Below are 24678 nucleotides of genomic sequence, written 5' to 3'. Positions count from 1 at the left end.
ACACCAAGATCTTGACAAAAATCAATCCTATCCAGTTCCAAATTTTATACTCTTAGTTTAACGCAAATTAGGAAACCGGTAGTACAATTTCAGACGCAAATATTCTTACTATAATATAATATATAATACTATAATATAATATATACAATATTAGCCGGGGGTGCGACAGTTTGGCAATATTTTTTATTTTCACGGCATATACCTTGGTGTATTTGATATATTTGTTGAAAGTTCAACATAAATATAGTGTACCTAAAATACAAGCATACAAATCTACACATGGAATCTAAAGCTACGGCTGGTTTCGCTGCTTTTTGTAGTCAAGCCATTAACAAAGAAGTGGATGTCTATCCCTTCCATTAAAAACATTGTAAGTATTGTAAGACTGTAAATAAGGTACATTGCCAAATATTTTGAATGTATCAGTCCTGGCTAAAAACAGAACGTACATTTCTTGCAACAAAACAAATGCAACAGCGCTATTTAAATTTTTTCAACAAAAACTCGATGCTTAAGTTAACACTAGAACGACCGGGTTTCTTACTATAACTTCAAAGACCGTAACGGTCAATTTGACGGTATAATGAATTTATTCAGAATACTCAAGAAATTATTGCGTATTTTGCTTTAAATTTATATAAAATATAGTACCAATTTATTCTTTATTTAAATTAAAATTTTTTGTTGAACTGGGCATTATTTTGCTTTAAATTTATGTAAAAAATATTACCAATTTATTTTTTATTTAAAATAAACAACTTTATTAGTTATTATTTATTTGACATTGCCGTCTTTCATTGTTTGTTAGTACTTTGTTCACTTATTTCAGAACTATTTTAATGCTTCGATTTTTTTCACTTACTCTACACATACACGTACCTTCCGGAACGGAATCGACAAAATCAAGTATATTGTAAAAACCCGAATGGGCCATCTTCGAGTTCCAGCTCTTTTTTCATTACCTATGCTCACGTTGGAGTGCAGAGTACTCAAAATAATAACATTTTTCCTGATTTTAATGGATAAACATTAAGGTTTGTGTCGATCTCTGTTTTCATTATAAACGTTTCATATCCAGTAGAACGAATGTATATACAAATCGACGATACCTCTCGTCTTGCGCGCCGCATTTTTCCAACAATACTCGTCTTTTAGATCATTAGTCTATTTCATTGTTCTATTCAGAAGTATTGAGACGGCATTTTTATAGCAATTCACAAGAACACCTTACTTAGAACTCTAAATAAATAAAAACAGGAGCCCCCGCATTAGTTTGTACACAACTTTGTTTAGTACTTATTACTGCCTTCATATGTGGCCAATTTGACGGTATGTGGCCTTAGTAGGAATTTGAAATGGAATCTCATTTACTACACATAATTTATTAGTCTTTTATATAGATTTAGGATAACATTATCAAATTTTTTCCTAATTTTCCTAATCATAAAATATGAAAAGAACCAAAAACATTGTTCGTAAAATATTTAAGAATGAAATCGCCGAACTGTCAAATTGACCGCCGTGGGGCAACATTTCGAGTGAAGAGAACCGTTGCAAATATTTAATTGTTATAATTTTTGTGCAATGTTTTGTTTAAAATAAAATATGCTAAATATATGGTGTTGCTGTGTTCCCTTTATACATTTACTAAATTGATCAATTGCTATGACAAAAAGAGTGTTATAAGAAACAACTACGTGTGTAACGAGCATTCTACGCCTAAGCTTTTATAATTCACACATACGAGTTGTCACTCCTAATTTTGAAATATTACAACTATAGATATATATGCATATAGCTTATTTATAAAGCAATCAATTTAGTTTTGCACTGAGCTGATGTCCACATCTCCTGCAAGTGATCCTGTGCATCTGCATTCACGACACGCTCGGTTGGTAAATTGTCGGCTGAGACGGTGGTCGGGGACAGAACGCCGGTCTGAGAAATAAATAAATATAAATAAAATATATCCATTTGTGACACAGAATTGTATTCTAAATATGTTGTGGACCTGTTCCAGTTTGCACAAATTTATGCTTGCAGTCGTTTTAAAATTTGCGGAAACTGGAAAGGACTGGATGATCATTGTTTATCCTAATATCCTCGTTACCTTGGTGGCTATCTTGCGTGGATCCAAGTTGAAACCAATATTCTGCATGCCCTTGGCCAATTTTGAGAGTGGACTGGCGATCTGTTTGAGCTTGTTGGCCTCGGAAGTATTCGAAGCCAATGATAGATTGAGATCTCTTACTGCGACACTAAAAACGCGCCATTCAAAGTAAATATTGTACATTTGTTTATCGAAGAAGAATAACGCGCTATTGGAATTAATTGACTATTTATTTGAGCATATGTATGTGTAGTTATGAAAGCACGTTGAGCTATATACTCGTTGGTAAGTAATTTTAAGTGTATGTGTGGAGCAGGCACATATACTGAATTTGTACGACTAAACAACATGCTAACTCTAATTGGTTATACAAGAAGTGGGTATATAAAACAGTTTAAAATATATATATGTATATAATAGACATACAAATGTATATAGAACTTATGTACTGTAGTAAATGAGACACACAAAAAGTTGATTACAAAACACAAGTATGATACATTGGCTAATTAACAATTAAAACATAAACCAAGCCACCAAACAACTCATTGGCCCAACTACAAAACGACAATCAGGTGTAGAATACCGACCTTGAGTGCGGCATCACCTGCTCTTGCTCCTGCTCCTGAGCTTCCTGTGCCTGCACGCAAATTTGTGGATTTGGTGTGATAGGCCGTACAAGCGGTGCATTTTCCAGCAGGCCCGTAGGTAGACCAACATGATCCGTCACCGACGTAATGGAAATGGTAAGCACGTCTTCGGCTGTTTTGCGCATGCTGTCCTTTTGCCCCAGCTGTTGCATATCTTCGGATGAGGTGGGCGAACTATCCTTCTGGTTGGCCATAACAATGCCCACGGAGGGCATAAAAGAATTCTCCTTGTAATTCGACTTATTGAGCGCCGAAGCCGATAACGCCAGATCCACATCTGAATCCGGATCCGGTTCATAGAGACTATTGTCATGCTCTTCTATGTCGCTGCTGCTATTGCTATTCGAATTGAGTTTTTTCCCGCCCAGTGTGAAAACAGCCTGATCCGCCTCGACGCAAGAGTCCACGTCATTGCCGTCGGACTGTCGCATTACTTGCGGATTAATTGTGGCGGTCAGGTTGTTTGCCTGCGACTGTTGTGACGTTGCGTTGGGTTTCTTGAAGGTCTGACCCAGTTTCGAGAATTGACCGGCGACATTGGATAGCGCCTTAGAGCTGAATTGCACCAACTGAGATTCCGAAAGATTCCGTGGCATGCCTTTGGGTACATCTAAAAGCGGCATCTTGCTTTTGCGGCGCTGCAGCACTCCGTCTGTTATGAATCGCACTGTTGTGTTGTCCACATTTTCCAGAGCTATGCGGAACATTTCCACAATCGAGGTCATCGATTCGGTGAGCTCTTCCTGCGTTTTGATCACATATGCCGTGTTGTTAAAGAACCGTAGATTGGCCGACCGAAACATGTGATAGTATCCATCCTGTCCGTCTAACATATAGCTTAAGCGTACGCAGAGCAATGCAGGTGCCGATCCTTGAAAGATCTTTGTCTGCTGATACATGCCCAACTCTACGAGTGTCACGTGCTGCAACTGCACCTTCTCGAATCGCACAATTTTATCCAAGTGCGAGTCGTACTCGGCCACAATGTAACAGTCGTCCGTAAGCAGCAACACGCTATCCACTTCCGTTTCATTGATATCACCAGATCTGAGCATAAATAATGTTAAAAGCATTTAGACATTAGCTCAAATCTCAATCCAAAATAACTATCCGTTTGATGTGATTTGAACTCTCGGAAGCTAGTATAACAATTTAATCCAAGGGGAAGATGAAATACTGATTTACCTGGGATGCGCATCAATAAGTCCCCAAGCACCCACTGGATACTGCTCCGAGCCCAGCAGCAGACGTCGACAATCCTCTACAAGCATTTTGGCATGTTCAGCACCCTCGGCGGCATCTGTATCATCAGGAGCAGCTTGGCCTCCCAACGCGCTCAACGACTCTGAAGAAACCTGATTGCCGAGCATGAGATCGATGGTGGCTTGGCGATACGAGTCCTTAAAGCGTGCCAGATAGTAGCTATAAATCAGAGACAAATATTAGTATCCTAATATTGGATGAATAGATAGAGCAGAAAATGTGTGTGCAAGGAAGATGAGGAGAAATTATAAGAAAAAATAAAGCAATATGCAATACCTTTTGTAAAGTACAAAATAAAGAAATTGCAACAAGTGTAGCAACAAAAATGTGTAACTGCTTGGGTTCATTGGATTCTTCCGTAACAGCATCGGGCAGTTCATCTGGAAATCTTTGCTGTCGCTTTTGCTGCTTAAAGCCTGCCCACCTTGTATAGACGATAGTTTCGATCAGCTGCAGTTCGGGTCCTAGGACGCCCGCATGGTAATAACCATGTAAGGGGGCGCGCGTCTCGGGCGTAAGTATTTGCATAATGGTCGACATCACCTCGTCCTCATGCAACTGATCGGCCTGTAGCAGCTTGCCCTGCATTAGATCGATAATGCACTGGCGAAACGAATCGGCAAAGTTTTGTATGAGGAAACTACGAAGAAGTGGGCATGTAATTAGGTAGCTATTCAATTGATTTGTATAATAATGAAGTGGGTATGAATTAGAGCATAAACTTCACCCAAGTTGTTAGTGATAGCTTAGCGGATCTGATTAGGTAAGAAGCTGGCATATTTAAACTACCATATACAGTTTTGGTTCCTATTTTTGGGTGAAGCGTATAGCAATTGAGTTTCATAAAAACGAACAAATGTCCCATAAGAAGCACTATCGGTCAATAAAGAGTGCAGACCGGAATAATAAATGTAGAAACATAGGAGAACGATTCAAACCATTCCGCAAAGAAAAAATGTAAAGATTAAATTTAAGATTATCTGAACGTTAACGTAAGTGGAATATATATGTACAGTTCGGTGCAAGTTTCTTAAACTTGAAAATATTTTGACTTTTGTTGTCCGATAGTGTCAAGCATAAACAATAATAAGGAGATCGAAAGAAATGAAGCATGCAGCATTAGTGACGAGTGCTGTAAAAAATTGTGTAGTCCCCGTGATCAAGATTTGTGAACTATAAGCTTTGTGTCCGTACAATATAGTCTATTATCATTGGGCATTGTAAATTATTCGCTATAAATGTATGCCTATTTTTACATTTTATCAAGACCTACGGGGCGTCCAGTTATGGCAACAACAGCATCAATAATTAATTTGATTCCGATACTTAAACAAATTTTTCATACGTAGACTCGGCTTTAAATTACATCGATCCTTTGTCTGTCAATATCAAGTTTCAGCGCAATAGCCCTAAAAGTGATTGTAACAGATTGGATTTGTGGCGTCATGCTGATCTTATTTGCAGTTCCTGGGAATCTTACATTTTTCAGCGAAGGTTATATTAAAGAGGCCTATTGCCCTGTTGAGGTAAAGGATTATATTCAAATACAATTTAAGCCTGATTGATTGTCAATCTTTCCCGTGATTCACAGTTAACGAACTAAAATATCAACAATCAGAAGCATTTGAAATCGTTAAACCCAAGCTAATTACATTCCGTAGATATTGGTATTTACAAATGGGCAGTTAGCAAAACAAAATTGTGAGATGTAAGCAGCAAAGAATTATAATATCGTAATACTGTACTGAAAATTTTAAAAACTACCAACCGATTAGCAGAATTCATTCCATCCTTCATCATACCACTAATCTTCCGCTCGCCTGTGCGTGTATAATCACCCTGTGGGAGCAATAAAAAAAGTAAGTACGCTTATTCTGTTTCTAAAAGAAGTGCTACTCACCTTTAGTGCATTAGTTCCTGCATATTGCCGACTAATAATATCACCATTGTTTGCCCACAACACCATAAACGGAGACTTTAATCTGTCTGGTATGGGAGTGTACGGTGGCGATAGTCCCAATTTTACGAGCTGCGACTCGAGCACTGCCTTGCCAATGGCTGTTTGCACCACATTGGTGCGATCCAGACAGTCCATGCAGTTAACCCGGAATACTGATTTTTGATTGCAGATCATTCCGCGCTGATCGCGCCAATGGAATCCCATAGAACCAGCTTCTGGGCCCAAAGCATCGGTTAAAGCCGAGACATTTTCGAAGCGCATACCGCGACTAACAAGATATATTATTTTAGAGATATTTCTGACCATTGATTGTCGGCCAACTCACCAATAGTCGTGGAAATCGAAGGTTACATAAATCATATTTTCGTTGTTGTATTTTATCACATGGTCAGCATAGGCGTCCCCAATGAGCTTCTCTTTGCCGCTCTGCTCCACCAAATTGACAATGCAAACGCGCTCATAGATGGCCAGCTCTTTAGAAAAGTGTAGCTCGAAAGCCTCCTGCGTTTCAGCTGCGCCTCGATCGAGGCGTGGAGGAGGTCGATATTTGTAACCTGGTTGGCTCCAATAAATTGGCACCGATCCTCGTACCTGCGTAAAGGACAACTGATGGTGGCGAAAGGTGAGTATTTGTTCTGTTTCCACGTAGTTGGCACAGTGCCCTTTTTCATCGACTCCACGCCGCTTATAGCTGTGAAAACAACAGAGGTGAGTGGGCTGCTTAAATGCCTTCAATTGCTTAAGATCTCACCGCGTGCCCGCACGATGACGCGAACGTCGCGACACTAAGGCTAAAGTAAAGCATTCATTTCCTACGACGCAGGGCTCCACTTGCACAAAGCCTTGTATAATAGGTAGTATCCAGGTTTTATCCTGAAAGCATTACAAAATATTAAAAGAAAACTTAATTAAGAGATATATAAGATGTTATACTGTTTAATTACATTTAATTGAACGATGTCCTTGATCATGTGCATGTTCCAAAAGAAACGTTCGTCGGGCTTCTGCGATGCTGCATCCTGACGCTGCAAATTGTTTGTTATATCGCAGTCAAAACTGAAGTAGAAACTATCCGTATCGTCAAAGATTTTGTGCAGCTCCTCCGTTATGCGTTTTTCGATGCGCTTGGGTTCACGGATGCCCACCGAAGACTTGACCTGGTTGGAGACAATTGCCGCCCCCTGCTGAGTGGTGTTCTTAATAGTATTTCCAGCGATCTTCACCGCACCCCACGTCTTATTCATTAGCTGTGTGCCCTCAAACAGCTTGGTTTTAGCGCCTGCCGGTCCGTTAAGAGAGCTCGCATTGTTGTTGCTATGTGAGGCTTTGTGTGTGGGCGTGGAATTGTTGCTTCTAGCGGAGGTAATGGAGCTTTTAATATGATTAATGACATTATTTAGCACACATTTTGACTCACTTGCTATGTTTTGTGCAGTTGGACAGCAGAGCATCTGGTTCTTCGGCACTCAATATGGCTATCGATTTGATTTTATACACCAAGTGCGGGGGATAAAGTACGCCTACGGGAGTGGCCTCCTTTACAACGACCAGATGAGGTTCATAAACATTGGGTAGAGAAATTACGCCCACAATGCCGTGCGTCACGCCAATGCACTCAATATCATCCACAGAGCTCAAGTCCCAGCCTACGTATATAGAATTAAATACATTAATTATACTACTCGTACATACTATACATGTATGTATTTATTTGGAATGCTCCTGTGCTCTAATTAAGCCGGACTAATTGGCTCCTCGGACGAAACAGGACATCCATTTGTATATTTAACAAACATTAATTTATATTGTTTGCTTTATGGTCGCCTAATGAATGTCATATGATTGATATTTCAGTTATTTAGGCGTTCGGAGCCCATTAAACATATAAATACTTCCAAAATAGTGGGGAAATCTGACACGGCTTATGTACATACATACATATGTATGTAAGTACAGTGCATAAAACAGGCCACGCACATACCAAATACTTTTGTACTCAATACTATGAACGTAGTATTCCGGGCCCCAATAAAAAGGGTGAATTATTGCATAGCAGTCAGAAAATATCTTTAAAAACTTAATATAAGTCGCCGAGTATGTTTTTTCATGGCCTACGCCCCTTTGATTTCAGCCTTCGTTCTACTTTTAGATCTAACTTTGATAAAAATGACAACATACTATACGTTATAATAGGGCATTGGTTGTATCCTGCGACCTTCCGCACTCACGGCATAGTACAGCATCTTTATAACTATAACTAGGCCAACAACGAAATAGACATTCAACACACTAGCTCGTGAACTAAATGCAACCACTGCACTTTTTACTCTGAGAGAGAACAAGTGTAAAAAATTCCACTTTACGTGGCAAGTCATCATTCCACATCCTTGCACGGAAGCTTAGGACATGCGTAAGTGCCACTCGGCGGGGACATGGCTTTGAAATGATGCCATGCTTTTAGACAGAACAGTAGCGTCAGCAGAATTTCATCAGCCTCCGTAGAAAAAATAGATACAAAATGAACAAGTAAACTCATGCACGTACAGAAAGAATGCTTTTTAATCTTATCTAATTTTAAAGCACGGCAGCACAAACAATAATGGGCAGTGCGTAACCCTTAAAATTCATAGAACTTCCAAGTATTAGCGCAATCGATAGCCAAATTCTGAAAGCAATAAATTATGAGGTTTCTGGGGCTGTCCCACCCCATTTCCCAGAGCCCTCCAAATGAGAAAGACAACAGCGGACCCCCTATTGTCCGCAAAACGAAAACTTGCAAAGTGGCAACAGATTGTGGCCAAAAGGAACTGCGTGTTCGTAAACTTGTCGCAGTGACCTCGAAAGAGATTTATTTATTTTCACAGGACAACAGTGGCCGGTAGTCAGTCGGACAAAGTCAAAAGTCAGGGTCGAATGAGTCATGCCAACAGCCTTTTGTGTTAGATTATACTAATGGAGAATGTTTTTGATTGCCAACGCCAACGCAAAACACAGCAATCCAATCCAAACTAAAACGATATGCAACACGTGTAAAGGACCACCGGGTAGGAGGTCACTGAAGCCCCTTCAATTAAATTTAACACGCAAAGAGTGGCGTGCCTGCCAAATAGAGCACCAGCAAGAGCTCTGCGCAATAAACAAGTAATTGTGGGGAGGAATTGATGGCCAGGCTTTAAATTGATTGTTGCGCTATATTTACCTGAACTATAAATAAAACAGCGAGTATGTCAACTAAGTGTCTTACCCTTTGGGAATCGAGAACCTTGAAATGTCGCGCGGAACATCCTACTCGTGGCTGGCTGCATGAGTGACAAGCAAAGCAAGCTTAATGAATTGATAAGGACACAAGCTTTAGAAACTATGCAAAGCAGTAAGTGCGCAATGGAATTCGGGTCCATAAATATAAATGCGTCTTAGATATAAATGTTATCATGTGTCAAGTACGGAAATCGTAATTTTAAAATCTATGTATGTATGTATATTCAGAGTATGGTCGAAGTGCATTAAATTACTGGTGAATTCATACATAATTAGGTACGAGAAACAAAGGCGAGCCAAAGAAATTGCAGCACATGCGTCAGCACATGACCAAACATCAATAACAAAGGGACAGAAACAATGGGACCATGTTGCGAAATAGCGGCAAGTTGGTGGTGGTGGCAGAGGCTGAGGCTGCGATCGAACCCATGCCACAAGCCTTGACATTGGGCCAAAAGCAGAGTAAACTCACACACACACACACACACGCACGCATTCATAAACACAACACCTATACTAGTCAGACTGCAAGGCGGCCGTATGCGAGTGTTGTTGTTGATAAAACTGATTGCATTGAACAGCAACAACAAGCCAGCTTGTCCGCCTTTAAATTCGCGCAATTTGGTTAATGAGCAAAAAGGGAGCTGCTCCCCATATTTTTCACATCACGCACATATATTACTCATCAGTTTTTACATTTCTCAGCAAAAGAACACCCAGTTTCAGTTAAATTACCTGCTTTTATTGTAAACTCCGACGTTGTACGATTCCACCACAAACTTTTATCGCGCTTAACGAAAATGTAATGGTTGTCCGTTTGAAACACCTCCATAGTGGGCGAGATTGCTAGCGCGTCGATTAATTTACTATTTTATTTGTGACATTGTAAAACTAAATTTGGTAACTTTAATCATCTACTGCATCTTCGCGTAACAACGACCGTTCAGCACTACGTACCATTGCTGATTACTTTTAGCTGGCGATACTGGCTTAGTGTTTCAACTGGCATCGATAGCCACATGCGTTGCATAGCAAGTAGCTTTGCACTATGAGTATTTAAACGGATGAGTTATGAACATTAAGATACGCGCCATCTTCAGTTTATGGGAAAACAAAACAAGCAAATTCGGAATAATCAAAGTTATATATAAAAACAGAACAAAATAATGCACACAAGTAATAACTTTCCTTCTGAGTGGGCTTATTTGCTTTTATTAATTTATTCTGCCCGAAATTGTTTCTGATAGTTTTAAATATTTGTAAAGGCTATTCATCTGATGAAGCAACAATTGTTACGCAAACATATGTATTTTAAATTCAAGGACATCAGACACTCCGGTAACAATTTGTATACAATATAATTAATAACATAAAATCAACATTCTAGCGTACTATTGTTAATCCACTACTTTTAGTTTTGTTAAAGCGGCCGACACCACTTAATACTTTGTCACAGCTTCATGAGTCACAGCTGCGTAAAACTCGTGACGTTAAAGTAACGGGTACTATGAATAAAATTGCTCATCTCCGCTTGTATGCATGTGTGTGTATATGTCTCAACAAATGTCAAGATGACAAAATAAATCAGAACAAATTGAATAACAATAACAAATAAGGGAAGTTTAACGTATTTCGATGGTGCTGCGTAGTATTAACAAATTGGACTTATTTATAAAACGATGCAGCGCCCCCACGTTATATCACTGCAGCGTTAGTGTGACTACAGGGGCGAACAGTAGAAGCAGCCACAGCGCGGCTCAGGCATCCACAGAAAGAAGCAGCGGTAAAAATAACAATAGCAATAGCGGCAGGAGTAATGACAGGAATGACGAAGGCCATAAATTCAGCTGGCAAGGCATTGTCCGGTTCTTCGTGCCTTTCTCTTTGGGTGCACTGGGCGCCACGCTCGTATCGCAAAAGGAGCAGGTGACTCCTTCCATTCAAGCGGCACGGGCGCTGACAGCTCGGAGACGTGACTACAACTTCATAGCAGACGTGGTAGCCGGATGCGCCGATTCCGTTGTCTACATAGAGATCAAGGATACACGTCACTTCGATTATTTCAGTGGGCAGCCCATAACAGCGTCTAATGGGTCTGGATTCATAATCGAACAGAACGGCCTGATCCTGACCAATGCGCATGTAGTGATAAATAAGCCGCACACCATGGTGCAAGTGCGCTTGTCCGATGGTCGGACGTTTCCCGCTACCATTGAGGACGTAGATCAAACCTCCGACTTGGCTACGCTGCGCATTCAAGTGAGCAATCTGTCTGTGATGAAGCTGGGGAAGAGCAGCACTTTGCGGTCTGGCGAATGGGTCGTTGCACTGGGTAGCCCACTTGCCTTGAGCAATACAGTGACAGCGGGAGTCATCAGCTCGACGCAGCGTGCTTCACAGGAGCTTGGGCTGCGCAATCGCGACATAAACTATTTACAAACTGATGCGGCCATCACCTTCGGAAACTCTGGCGGGCCGTTGGTTAACTTAGACGGCGAGGCCATCGGCGTTAACTCAATGAAAGTGACGGCGGGTATTAGTTTTGCTATTCCCATCGACTATGTTAAAGTATTCCTCGAACGCGCGGCAGAGCGCCGTAAAAAAGGCTCCACCTACAAGACGGGTTATCCTGTTAAGCGCTATATGGGCATTACCATGCTAACACTGACTCCCGATATACTCTTCGAGCTGAAGTCGCGTAGTCAAAATATGCCTGCCAATCTGGTTCACGGCGTGCTTGTCTGGAAGGTTATAGTGGGCTCACCGGCGCACAGGTAAGATCTCAGCTGCAGCATCTCCAGCTCCAATCGCTAAATACTCTTTTTTCTTCCACAGTGGTGGCCTGCAGCCCGGGGACATTGTAACGCATATCAACAAGAAGGAAATAAAGAACTCCTCCGATGTGTACGATGCACTTGCCGACAGCACCAAGGATCTGGAAATAGTTATCTTCCGCGGCGTGAAGCAGATGCGCGTGACGATCACGCCAGAGGACCCTTGAACACGCCAATTTATCAATGCCTTACTAATTTGGTTCAAGTACTAAAATAACTGGACTTTGCTATGCTTTGTGATTTGCAATAAAACCAAAAGCAAATGTTTTTAATTCATTTACCATAATAGGTAACCTAAACCATATGTATTTGTATTATAGGCATAAGTAATTAAATAGTACTAAATATCTAGTCTGTAACATTTGAGCATCTTAAAAAATTCGTTTCTAGCCATTGTTTTACCTTAGTAGAATATAAAAGGCTTACGCCAAGATGCTTTTGAAAATCTCTTTTTTCAGTTTGACTTGAAATATGTTGATTTTTTGGGAATGAACTACTATTCTTGTGGTAGTTACCAAACAAGCAGCCTGCAACCTATTCAAATTTAAAGAAAAATATATGTTTCTGTACGTAAAATTGTATTAACACTAGTTTTTACAAACCAATATTTTTGAATATAGTTCAAAATGTGGGGAAAAAAATCCGTCCTATTTGGATAAGAAGAGTACTCGTACAATTAAATCAAAACCACATTTTTCAAACAGCGATGTAAATAATAATAATACTTTAGAGTTAAAAAACCAAAGTCATGTTAAGACTAAATTCATACGATTCGAAACCAACCACTTCAGCTCCCAAAATTAGTCAGGCATTAATATCTTGGAAAAATTTAAGAAATTTGCGGTATTTGAAGAATGAAAGAATGAAGCACAGTTTACTATTTTCATCTTCAGTTTTGATTCCTATTTCGCCTATTCCCATCTGTCTGTATTTAGAACGTAAGAGAGATTATAAAAAATAGCCCGTCTTCAAAAACTTTTGGAAACGGTAAAGCCCGTGTTGAGAAAACCCGGAATACTACATTCGAGCTAATTCAGAACAAACGAGGGAAGACAATCTTAGCTCTATGATATAGTAAGCTGGTTGATATGGTTGGTCTAGAGATTTTGTTTACGTCCCTCAAATAGAAATATCCTTAAAAACAACGGTCAACGCGATATGATTCTTTCATTCTACACTACCCCCGGTTAACATTGGCTATATTATAGTTGCCAAAAAGAAAGGGATCCTTAATAAAACGCCAATGTAGCCCAAGGTGTAAAGAAATTACCTAAATAATTCCTGAACAGGATGCTGTTCAGAATCATCCTCGAAACATTATGTCACTTTAAATATTAAGGCAAAATTTCGCGCTAACTAAGTATTGGCAAGTACCAAGGCCAAACCTTCGAATTAGTAGGGATCGACCTAGGAAATTAATGTTTTACTCATAGGAAACTGTATGTTGACCTATCACGGGCGAAAGCTCCTGAAAATCAATTTATTTTGCTGCCACAAAATAAAACAACATCAAATATCGTTTACAGAGAAGTTCTGTCTCAATAATGAATAACAAAAAAGATAAAACGCTACAGTCAAGCAAGCCCGACAGTAAAATAGCCTGTACTCTCCACAAAAAGGAAAAATTAATAAAAAAAATTTTTTTTTTTAATTAAATTATTAAAAAAAAATGAATGAATGAATTAATTCAAATTAATTAATTAAATTAAATTAGAATACATGTTTATGTTCAGTTTTAACAGCATACATTTACATCACGTACCTATGCGTGTTTATATGCGTGTATGTATGCAGCACAAAGTTGAACCAAAGCAGCAACAACAACAACAGCTGCGGGCAGCGCTGCCGACAGAGCTGCAGGCAGCGCATGAGCAGCGATTTTACTTATGGCTATAACTTTCTTCAGAATTGACCTATTATGATGAAATTTGGCATTTTAGTACACATTAGTACTAACTGGATGTATCTACCAAAATTGATTTCAAAATTCCGAGAACTACGGAAGTTATAAGAAAAAACACGAATTGCGGGGGAGTGGGGGTGTATCAGAAAAAATAAACAAACTCGATCTGCCTAGGGCTTATAGGAACCTTGATACCAATTTTGGTTATCCTAGCTCTTGTACTTACTGAGATCCTTGCGCTCATACAGACAGACGGACAGACAGACGGATATGGCTATATCGACTCGTCTTCTCATCCTGATCAAGAATATATATACTTTGTGGGGTCTGCCACGCCTCCTTTTGTGTGTTACATACATACGCACAAAACTAGTATAGCCTTTCACCCTTTGGGTACAGGCTATAAAAATCTCAAACAGAACATAAAATCCTTAAAATAATACTATCCTACCTATGTTTATAAGATTCTCTATTTTAGTAACTCGCAGAAAATAGAATTGTGTGTGTGTGTTAGAAAATTTTTGTAAATTACCCGTGCAAGGCAAGGGGCAGGACGCTAGTGTTCTATGTATTTTTTTATCCCAAAAGATTATGTAAAGAGAGGTCTACAATAAAAATGGGAGGAATATCTGTGCTAACTGGGTTTATTTAGTTGAGATGAGATTATTGGTAGTTCCATTTTGATGTATAGATCTTCGCCCACCAACCTGGTTGCAACCTGAGCGACCTGATCATTATTGAAAACTAAGTATAAAGCCATAAGTTACCATACGGTGGGCACATTTGTACAAGAGTGTCTGAAAGCATCTTCGATTTCTCTTTCCGGTCGTGGAGGGGCATGTAGTGCGTGTGTCTTTGCGTGCGACTTGTGGTCGGGCGACCGCGACAGCGACAAAAATGTATTTACGCTAATTGAAATATCTTGCGTTTCGATCAAATCGATGCCATATTTTTGTAGGCCAAAAACCGACAGCAGCAACGGCAACGAGACAGCAGGCAACAGACGGGCAGACAGAGAGGCAGAGAGACGGACACGTCGAAATGCAAATTTCAATAAATTTATGCAACTGCGTTCCCTGCACTTTGTTTTGTGGGTGACATGCCCCAATCGGCTTGTTTGGCGCTGTCTTCTTGCTGTTGTTTTGGCTGCCTCGCTGCGTGAAAAGTGAAATTCTTGTGATTATTAATTTTATTTTCGCTTTTGCGACGTTGCTCTGCTTTTTAGTTTTGCATATAAATTCACTTTTGGGCGCTGTCTGCTTCAAAATACCCCTCCCATTCCGCGTCACCGCCCCCGAATTGGTGCGCATTGAATTGAATTTTGAATCGGAATCGGATTCGGAATTCGTCGTTATTGTCGGGCGGACGGGTTGTTTATGAGACAGCGGCCTTTTATGACACTGTTGGCACTAAGTTACTTATATTGCTTATAAGCCGCACGCATAAATGCAGCTTAAAGTTCATAAATTTGCAATATGCTGTAGGTTAAACAAACAGACCTTTTTCGGCATTTCGCTTTTCGCACTTTCTTTTACTCAGCACCGACCCTGTCATAATTTTCTCTTTTCTTCCCCCCTCTTGTCCAAGCACGACCATCTGCGACTGCGACTACAACTAATTGAAATATTTAAAATGCATAAAAGTATCACATTTAAACTTTGCAATTAGTTTGTGGTGGCCAAAGTCATCGTCATCGTCGTCACCATCGTTGTTGTTGTTGTTGTTATTGTTGCTGTCGTTTTTGAGCCGAGCGCTTAAATTTCAAACCTGTGAGAAATTTTTAAACAGCTTTACTTTTTTTTTTTGCCTATTTCTTCTCTTTTTAAAATTAAGATCACAGCGTCGTTATTGCGGTAAGTGCTGCTCGGGCATCTAAGCGCACATTTTGTGGCTGAGATCATGTTCGAATGCTACCCATGTAGGTACATATAGTATGTACGTATATGCTATATGTATGTATAAGTATACAAGTATATGTATACGGATTGTGTGGCTAGAAACCCACAGTAGTCGGTTGGTTGGCTGATTTGGACGCGCCTTTTTTGCCAAATTGCGCTTTGGCTTCGGCTCACACTTTCTGAAAAAGGCAATAATTATGAAATGTATAAAAGAGTAGGGCAGTATACACAGAATTGGGTGCGGCTCGGCTTAGTGGCTCGGATTATTCTACTATACAGCAGAGTAGAGAAATACTAACCGAATACTCTTTGTATTGGCTTTTCTAAAAACAAAGTAGCAGTGGGGAAACATCTTAAATCTACGGCAGGCGCTAAAAACTGTTTACACTTTTTTCAATAAACATTTTAAGCATTTTCTATTATATGCAACAAAAATTTATAACTTTTATATCTTTTAGTATTTTTACATAAATTTGACTCAAAGCTAACTACAAATTCATTTAAACTGTTCCTTGTTTGTAGTAGAATTTGAAGTGAGTCGTGTTCGTCTTTCAGATCAAGTTGTAAATTTACGTGCAGGATTTTTACTATAGTAAATTGAAATGTTGTGTAGAAAGTTATGTCACTATTATTTGTATAAGAAACAAAGTAATTAAAAATATCAAAGAATGTGTTTCATATCCATTTTCTGTTTGATATAGAAGGAGGCACGCCCGAAACGAAAAAGTACAACATTTAAAATAATTTCCACTTTCTGTTGAAGAATTAATGTAAATACATACTTGTTATTTATCCAAAAATGTTGTGTCGGTTATTGAAGGCAGTATCTCCGACCCGATAAAGTATACATATACTATAAAGTATATTCTTATAAAGATTAATACAGGCGTATTCTATGTGCTGTCGTTGTTTGTTTTTCGTCGCTTCTGTCCACAATGCAAAAGCTACATAATCCCTTATTCTAGGAAAAGGTATGGCGAAGCCAGCGTGTTCGCGAACTTAGCTTGTTCAATCTTCTTCTTGTTCCTGCTATGCACAAATATAACAACGCACAGCGGCGGAAGTCGTGCCTGCTCGACTGTAACTCCTTTTCCATTTTCCAGTATTTATTTCTTTTTTTTTTTGCAATGGCTTCAATTGCCAGCATTACTTTAAATTTTATGTCATTCGGCATTAAGCTATAGTTATAAATTATATGCCCAATAAAATGTTTATGATTTTCATTTTATTGCAACTAATCTTTTTTCCTAATATTATACATTTTATTGCAATAAGTTGAACTGTTATATTAATTTTAATAACAGATTGTTAGTAGAACTTTAAACTATATCCAAAGAAAAGCATATGAAAGTCATTTGAAAAATTGTGAAGGAAGAAATTCATGAAATATCAACTTATTGTGCGATTAGTGCTGTACGATTATTTACAATAGAAAATGATACACACCAATTCTGTTTTTACGCGGTCTTTTTTTGCACGATTTTGATACAACACGGTTTGAACATAAAAAATTTCATATATATTTTGTTAGAGATAAGGAGCCAATCGCCTCTTTTTGCATATGATCAATGTCTTTTTTACATGTTTGTTTCTGGAATCAATCTACCGTGTAAAAACAGAATTGGATGTATGTATATGTTCATCTAAAACAATTGTTAACAGTTTCAATTTTGTTAGATACAAAGTAACTCTATCACATGCATAATGAACTCTGTACTTAACCTTTCGGGTAGAGCGATATGTGGCTTAAACGGCCATTAGAGATTGGAGGGCGAGTTGGTTCGGGTGAGATGATGTCAAATCGATTAGTCGGAAAACACCTCAAAAGATCGAAAATAGAACCAGTTCAGTGCAGAACTGCTTTGCAATCCCTCTTCTAATTGTTTTGTTGTCAGCGCTCAAATGTTTTTGATGAGGGTTGACTTTACATTTTTTTCTCACATTTATACACAAATAAAAATATGTAAGGGAATATGTAGATGTAATCGTATATGAATATGGCATCCAGTTGATTGAGTTATTAAACGTGATGTTAATTGCAACATCGAATTGTGGGGTACTTATGCGGGTCGACTGCGATTCGTCAGTGTAACCCAAAACTGTCAATGGCAGCGATTTGCACAAGTACTCGTAATTATGCATTGATGACTGGCAACGAAGTGATGAACCTTAAATGGCTGACTGTTTGTTGTTGTTGTTGTTGGTTTGTTGTCTATGGAGTGATCACAAATGTGTGTTGTACTTTGGCTACAAAGCGTGGCAAAAACTTTCTCGCCTGTTCCCATGAACTGCTCACATTTAAACATATCAGCAGGGCAATGAAAAACAGCATAGAGCAGCGAAATGGAAAAGCATGCTAAACATTAAAGTTCATGACACAAAACTGTAAAATGCTTTAGACCAACTTTTACCGCAGATAATAAATGGCAGAGACTTCGCGCCAAAGTTCAACTCCATCCCGCATGTGAAAAGTTCTCCTACGAGTACACCGAGCCGGCAGACGACCGACCAGTCGGACATTGGCGGGCTTGGACAGACAGGAAGTCATTGATGTAAGCACAGATGAAAACGATGCCAAGAGCAAGAGGCCGCCGACAGGCAGGCAGGCAGGCAGGCAATCTCAGCTTAGCCCCAGCTCAGTTCCAGCTATGTGCGGTACCAGTCAATGCCACAGGCCATAAATCACTTTAATATGCCAAAAGTTACATAATAATTCTGCGCAGTCGTGGATGGCGACTGCAACTGCGACTGCAACGCTCAAAGTCTGCCCAAGTGCTGCCCAGTTGTCAATTACCAGCGGCGCATGCCGCACATAAACGCACCACAAGACGCCCGTCAGACCGTCGGACCGGCGGCCCGGCGGTCCGTCTTGGCCCTGCCCAGGCATCGCTCAACATTAATCAAGAAATCAAGGAAACTCTTGCACTGGTCGATGGCGCGGCGTCTGGAAATAAAGTCATCGTCAGCTGCGTCATCGTGGTCCTCGTCATGGCCAAGCCAACAGGCCAACTGACCAAATTGAAATGTGTTTATCTATGTACGAGTGTGCATGTCTATCTGTACTATATGTATGTATGTCTGTTTGTCCACAGTGTACACATGTGCATGTGTCTCTCTGTCTTTCTTTAAATGTGCCGTTTTATGCACTGTGGCAAATTGTTTCTACTTCGCACAATTGCCTGTAATGGACACTCTGAGTCAAATGGAGTGCAGTATGCACTAAATCAACAAATTCATAAAAGTTAGAAAAATGAGCAAACAGACGGGGGAAAAAAGCACTAAAAATTATGATGATTACGCGGAAATGTGTTGCAACAACATGCTGTGGCAGCAGGAGTGCAGTAGAGCCAAATGGCAGGCAATGTGTTGCAACTGTTTGTTTGTTGCCACTGGGCACAAAACTTTATGAAATTGCACAAGTGTTGGAAATTGCTGAAATATGTATTGTGCACGCTGCTGCCGCAGAATTGCCGCCGGCCACAGGCACGAAGTGCACGTTGGTGTCGGCCTAAAAGATGTTGATTTGCTGGAAAAGACATGAAAGCACAGTAACATATTAAACTATACAATAATATATATGTCTGTACGTATATATATACATATATAAATATGATAGGCCTGTAGACGGCCCGCTCTCTGCTTAGTGGGTCAGTTTACACATTTGGTAGCTATCTGCCTACCAGCCTGCCCGTCTTTCCTCTGTAGTGCTGCTCAAATATTTGCGCCTGCGTAAAAAGTCATCATCATTAATAATGAAAATTTCACCTGCGGTCTGGCTGGCCAATGTTGGAAAAGCGTTTGTCTGGCTGCTGTTTTCTTTATTTAGGCAAATTCATCAATTAGGCTCAAGTGTTGGCAGAACGCAGCTCAAGTTCGTTGCCTAAGTCGTTTGTTTTGCCTGTGAAATGAGGCCGAAAGTCTGATGGAGTTCATTTGCCGAAAACAAGACCACACACACCTCGCTTTTCATTCCACATTTAGCCTGTATTTTTGATGTTGTGGCCAGCTTATATTCTCTATGGCCGTTAAGGCATTGGTAGAGTTGGAAACGAACTTGATTGATTTGTCACTGTGGCGTTTGTGACATCCGTAGAAAATCAACGACACAAACGGCGCGACGAGCAACAAAAAACAAACATCTAACTAACGATTCGTGCTTGATTTCAATGTCTGACTTATGCCTATTGGCCATTTTTGACAAATTATGCAAAACTGCAGATGTTGGCGGGCAACGTCAGCTCCATGAAATGATGTCATCGTGACGCCGTTCACGTCCATCAAGTCTGTGTTCAAACCTATCAGAGACAATGAGGCTATAGCAGACGATTTATCAAGTTCGCCTGACACCGTTACGAGCAGAGCTGGGCGCTTAGAAATCTGGAAAACTGGCCAGCGACCCGATTTATTTAATTGTTGCGATTTTTCACAAAATTGAAACATCTTCCGGCATGGATGGCATCGGCGGCCGTCGCGACGTTTCGAAAGACAAACGACGTGTGCGCCAAAATTAGTTTTCTCGGGTGGCTTGAGGCATGAAAAGCGTTTTTCTCACATGCAGGTGCGACGGCGGTCTAAGCGGTGGGAAGTACTGATTCAATTTATAAAAATACTTGTGTTAGTAGACTACAAATGGTTGGTAAGGAGTACGCGACCTTGAGATACACTGCAGCTAAAAAGAGAAACGCCACCAACAATGGATGACTGACATTGACAATCTTGGTCTTACCAATATGTGTTCAATTGCTTTCCATTAATTGCAATAATAATAATAATAATATAATATAACTTTTACAGTTCCCTAAAGTAATTATTAGTTGGTCATTTGTAAACGCTATTCCCAGTCTATTTTGTTGGCGTAATATGGAATATGGCTACAGGACTTCATTTCATAATTCATTTAATTTTCGTAATATCTGAGAAATGTTTTGCAAATTTTCAAAACAAGTTATATATACTATATCAGTATGAGATCTCTTTATGTTTATTTCTTTTGAGTAAGTATTGATTTGCATATCCGTTATATAAGTATAGTTTTGATATCGTTCCGAACAAAATAAGTGGATAATCATTATCTAAATCCGCTTGTTGGCACCTTCTGTAGCTTTTATATAAAGTTATATATAAAGTTTTCATTTCGCATCGCACTCAAATGTTGGCTGAATGCATGAATTAATTGCCGTACGGTTCTCACAAATTTCTCTTCTGTAGAAATTCCGTCGCTTGAAACCCCAGACTTTTCATTCACACTTTTTCTCCCAGCTGTTGTTGCTGTTGCTTTTGTTTATTACACATTAGACAGGCAAGTTTCGTCGGCCGTCCGATCGCCCACCCATCATAAATGCCGTCACATGTCTTTAATTAAATGCCACGAAGTGAAATAGGCACAAAGCTTTAAAGTTTTATAAGCCAGGCACATTAATTGAAATTACAAAACATGGCGCGTGTGTCCCCGTGGTCGCTTTTCTAGCTTGTTTTGGCAATAATTTATTTTTATTATTTTCCCAAAGATGTTACAGTGTTGACAATGTGGCGACGTAAAGCGGGACCGCGCGGAACACTTTCTCCCGTTTCATTTGCGTGAACACGGAACGCAATTTTATGACTTGATGGCTATTCGCTGTTTGTTGTTGCTGCTGTTATTGTTGTTGTTGTTGCTGTTGCTGGTAGTTCATTTTAATGTTCTATTGATGTCAAAAGGCAAAGAAATGCCATACAACACAAAAAATATTGCAGCCTGACCACCATATGGCTCGTGAGCCAAGTTCGTGCCCTAAGTCTTTTGTTTCGTTGTTGCATTTTACAGTATTCTGAAGTTGTTGTTATTGTTGTTGTTTGAACGAACAATGCGTGGGTAGCCCATTAGTGTGCAGCTTGTTTGCTCCAATTGCCATCATAAGAAATGCAAATTGAAAGCTTCGCTCAGCTCCACTCCATCACCAGCTGCCTTGTTTTCATAAACAACATCGAGATCTATGCGAAACGTCATTAATTTCCGTGCGCCAATCAAGTCGAGCATTTGTCTCATCTCTAACCGTGTGTGGCGCGTCGCCTAAACATTTTAATTTCGCTCGCAGAGGAGTTTCTTTATTTATGGCTACTAAATTACGTATCCGTGCACCAACAACCACAAGCAACAGCAGCAACAGCAACAACAACAACAATTACATACAACAGCCAGGCAACATCAGTTACAACTGTAGCGGCTTTGATTAATGATCTTGCAACGCCAGCAGCCCCACATATATGAGCACCTCTTCCTCTCACTCCCCTACCCGCTAATCCGCTGTTGGGCATGCGGTTGTGTGGCACAGTAGCGCAACATGCCTAGTGTTGCACACAACATTGGCAACATGTTGCCAGCCGCACGCTAATCAGGTTAATTGTCTTTCAATTTCATTTGACTAGCAGCAGCAGCAGCCAAGAGATGGGCTTCCCTCTCTGACTGCAGCCACATACATAAATGCATTTTAATGAGTTTGCAATTTATGAGCTGGCAGTTGTTTTCAAATACCCTTTTATACAAGGTTAACCTTACTGAGTCAAGGTTTTTGAAGTTTTTGCAAAAATATTGTCTACTCTTTTAGGTTTCCACTAAGAAATGTAAAACAACTAAGGAAATGAGATAAAACTACGTTTTGGACTTGAACTCTAGATAATGCTGAATATTCGCCTGACATTTAAAATATTGGTGCGAAAAAGAGAGACCTTTACTAAACTAAAGAAGTGCTTGAATTAAATTAATGCGATGATTATTCTTTAGAGTTCTTAATTACATAGCTCTCAAATGTACCTTAAACTAGAACAATTTTCTCTCCCAGCTATGACAAATCCAAACTATGGGAAGGGCAACCGAGATTCGACTCTTCACATTTCGCTGCATTGCTTGTTTTTTAATTCAATTTATTTTGCACACTCTCACTGCAACGCTGCTCTAATGTTTCACGGTCATGCTGACACACTTGGCTGTTGTAAGTGATGGTGGTATTAGTGTTGTTGTTGTTGTTGAAGTTCACTTAAAGGTAACACCAACGGCAGCAATATCCATACCCGTCGCAATAAAAATGAAAGTTAGAGCGACCAACCGAAACCGTTCGGGTAACAGCCGCCTGCTAGTTATGAATTATGGCAATTTGAACGCAGTAAACAGAGACTGCGACGGCAGCAACAAAATCAACAGCGGCAACAGCATCAGCATTAACGAGTTGTTCATATTTCATGAGTTTATCTGAGAAAACAGTGAAAATCCTTAAAGAAAAATGCACATATTTAACTAATGATGGCCACTTAACACAAGCTTTGCGACAAATCAACGCCGAAAAAGCATCAGCAACATCAGCAAAATCAGCAGCAACAACAACAAAAACAACAAAAACAACATGCGTCAACAATACCAACAACAGACTTTCCCAGACAAAAGTTTGCCCAACGATTTGCCATCAACGATGCGCTCCAATGAATGCGTGGGCGGCCCAGTCAACAAAAATATTGTATAAGTATAAAATATATAAACATAAAAATTATTAAATGCTTTGCTGATTATGCGCGGGCAGGCAGCAACAGTAGACGATTCATAGCTGGCGGGGGGGAGCTGAAGAGGGATTAGCCAGAGGAGGCCTCTGGCCAGAGTTGTTGTGCTAGTTGATGATGCTGCCTGCTGCTTCATGTTGATGTTGCTGTTACCGCTGATGACAACAACAATAATATTGTTAATGATAATGCTTATGAGTTTTCCTTGTAGCAGCAGCAGCGACAACAACACCAACAAAGCAGCAGCAGCAACAGCAAGCCTGGCACCAACAACAAAAACTGTCTGTACTCCAGTCAATGGTTTTGGTTAGTTGGTTGCCTGCCTCTTAGCCTGCCGGCCTGTTGCCGTTGATGTTGTCAGAGTGATAAACGTTGTTCATGTGCAATTAGTAAAAATGTTTCAAAGCAGCAAAAACAACTGCAACAACTAAACACACATGCCATACATACATACTATGTATTGAGTTGAGACAGTCGCAAATGTTTGTTGTCTTTGCTTTGTGGCAGGCATTGTTTGTTGTGTGCAACATAATCGTACGTAGTATGTAAAAATTGTTGCCTCCTTTAGTTCCTCGACATGTCTTGTCATCGGCCCCAGCTCTGGAACAAACTTGTCGCAACTTTCCACAAATCATATGACAAAGTTATCAAACGTTTTGACAATTGCAAATCAAACGTGAACCAACTTGCGACTCATGCATGTAATCGACTTATAAATTGCATAGCTCAGTGGAATCATGGAAAACAGTTCGCGGAAATCGAACAAGAAACAGCATAGACCGAAAACAATAACATCTACACACAAAACATGAACAGCATAAATAAAAAAAAAAAAGAGTTGTAGGGAAAAATGCAGTAAAATGCCAATAATTGCGCCACACCAAATACATTCACATTTCATTTCTCGAGCAGTGAATTAAGGATTTTATGCAATGCGCACCATTTAAGATCCCTGCCATGAACTCCTCTGGAATGTAACTGGCTTATTCGAGCACGAAAATGGAGGATATGTTATATTTATTAGAAACGTGTCTTAGTTTATTATTGTTTTGTGTAAGTACTACTATATATGTAGGATTTTTAAAAATTCGATGTTGAATTACATTTGTTAATTATTTTTTTTACAAATGAAATAATTTGAAATTAAGATTTTCTAAGCAGTGCAACAACAGCAGCATGTTAAGTACATGTTCAGTTTTTATTAAAGAGACCTTCATCAATCACTTTAATCGAACCTAATATATTTTATATTTTTTGGAGTTTTTGTTAAGCTAA

The 24678-nt window shown here is 39.6% G+C and overlaps 2 protein-coding genes across 4 annotated transcripts; one reads left to right on the top strand and one right to left on the bottom strand.

Moving 5' to 3' along the window:
• Nucleotides 1-1361: 1361 nt before the first annotated feature.
• On the bottom strand, nucleotides 1362-10175 carry LOC115621112 (phosphatidylinositide phosphatase SAC2). 3 transcript variants are annotated; one of them, XM_030514655.1, is made up of 12 exons: nucleotides 9977-10170; nucleotides 7401-7629; nucleotides 6928-7336; nucleotides 6735-6856; nucleotides 6309-6674; nucleotides 5924-6251; nucleotides 5792-5862; nucleotides 4448-4663; nucleotides 3946-4182; nucleotides 2701-3807; nucleotides 2111-2258; nucleotides 1362-1938 (listed from the first exon to the last, which is right to left on the bottom strand). In XM_030514655.1, exons 1-12 carry the CDS (start codon nucleotides 10071-10073, stop codon nucleotides 1804-1806), a joined length of 3465 nt encoding a protein of 1154 aa, XP_030370515.1. In that variant the 5' UTR covers nucleotides 10074-10170; the 3' UTR covers nucleotides 1362-1803. The 3 variants fall into 3 exon arrangements, with proteins under 3 accessions (XP_030370515.1, XP_030370513.1, XP_030370514.1); XM_030514653.1 differs by lacking the exon at nucleotides 4448-4663 and having other exon boundaries at nucleotides 9977-10169; XM_030514654.1 differs by lacking the exons at nucleotides 1362-1938; nucleotides 2111-2258; nucleotides 2701-3807 and having other exon boundaries at nucleotides 4031-4182; nucleotides 4300-4663; nucleotides 9977-10175.
• A 636-nt stretch (nucleotides 10176-10811) lies between these two features.
• LOC115620960 (serine protease HTRA2, mitochondrial) lies at nucleotides 10812-12434 on the top strand. The gene is made up of 2 exons (XM_030514481.1): nucleotides 10812-12015; nucleotides 12077-12434. Exons 1-2 carry the CDS (start codon nucleotides 10877-10879, stop codon nucleotides 12240-12242), a joined length of 1305 nt encoding a protein of 434 aa, XP_030370341.1. The 5' UTR covers nucleotides 10812-10876; the 3' UTR covers nucleotides 12243-12434.
• Nucleotides 12435-24678: the final 12244 nt, after the last annotated feature.

Source organism: Scaptodrosophila lebanonensis, unplaced genomic scaffold (genome assembly GCF_003285725.1).
Source record: "Scaptodrosophila lebanonensis strain 11010-0011.00,11010-0021.00 unplaced genomic scaffold, SlebRS2 tig00000024-arrow-pilon, whole genome shotgun sequence".
Taxonomy (NCBI): Eukaryota; Metazoa; Arthropoda; class Insecta; order Diptera; family Drosophilidae; genus Scaptodrosophila; species Scaptodrosophila lebanonensis.
The sequence above is the reverse complement of the archived record's forward strand: the minus strand, read 5'-3'. Positions and strand labels throughout refer to the sequence as shown.

What these genes read in the sequence shown, in the direction of transcription:
- LOC115621112 (XM_030514655.1), bottom strand. Translation starts at nt 10,073, where the DNA reads ATGGAGGTGTTTCAAACGGACAACCATTACATTTTCGTTAAGCGCGAT. An exon ending in CGTCATCGTGCGGGCACGCG is followed by an intron (nt 6,675 to 6,734) that starts GTGAGATCTTAA and finishes TTGTTTTCACAG; the next exon opens with CTATAAGCGGCGTGGAGTCG. An exon ending in GGAATGAATTCTGCTAATCG is followed by an intron (nt 4,664 to 5,791) that starts GTTGGTAGTTTT and finishes ACTTCTTCGTAG; the next exon opens with TTTCCTCATACAAAACTTTG.
- LOC115620960 (XM_030514481.1), top strand. Translation starts at nt 10,877, where the DNA reads ATGGTGCTGCGTAGTATTAACAAATTGGACTTATTTATAAAACGATGC. An exon ending in GTGGGCTCACCGGCGCACAG is followed by an intron (nt 12,016 to 12,076) that starts GTAAGATCTCAG and finishes TTTCTTCCACAG; the next exon opens with TGGTGGCCTGCAGCCCGGGG.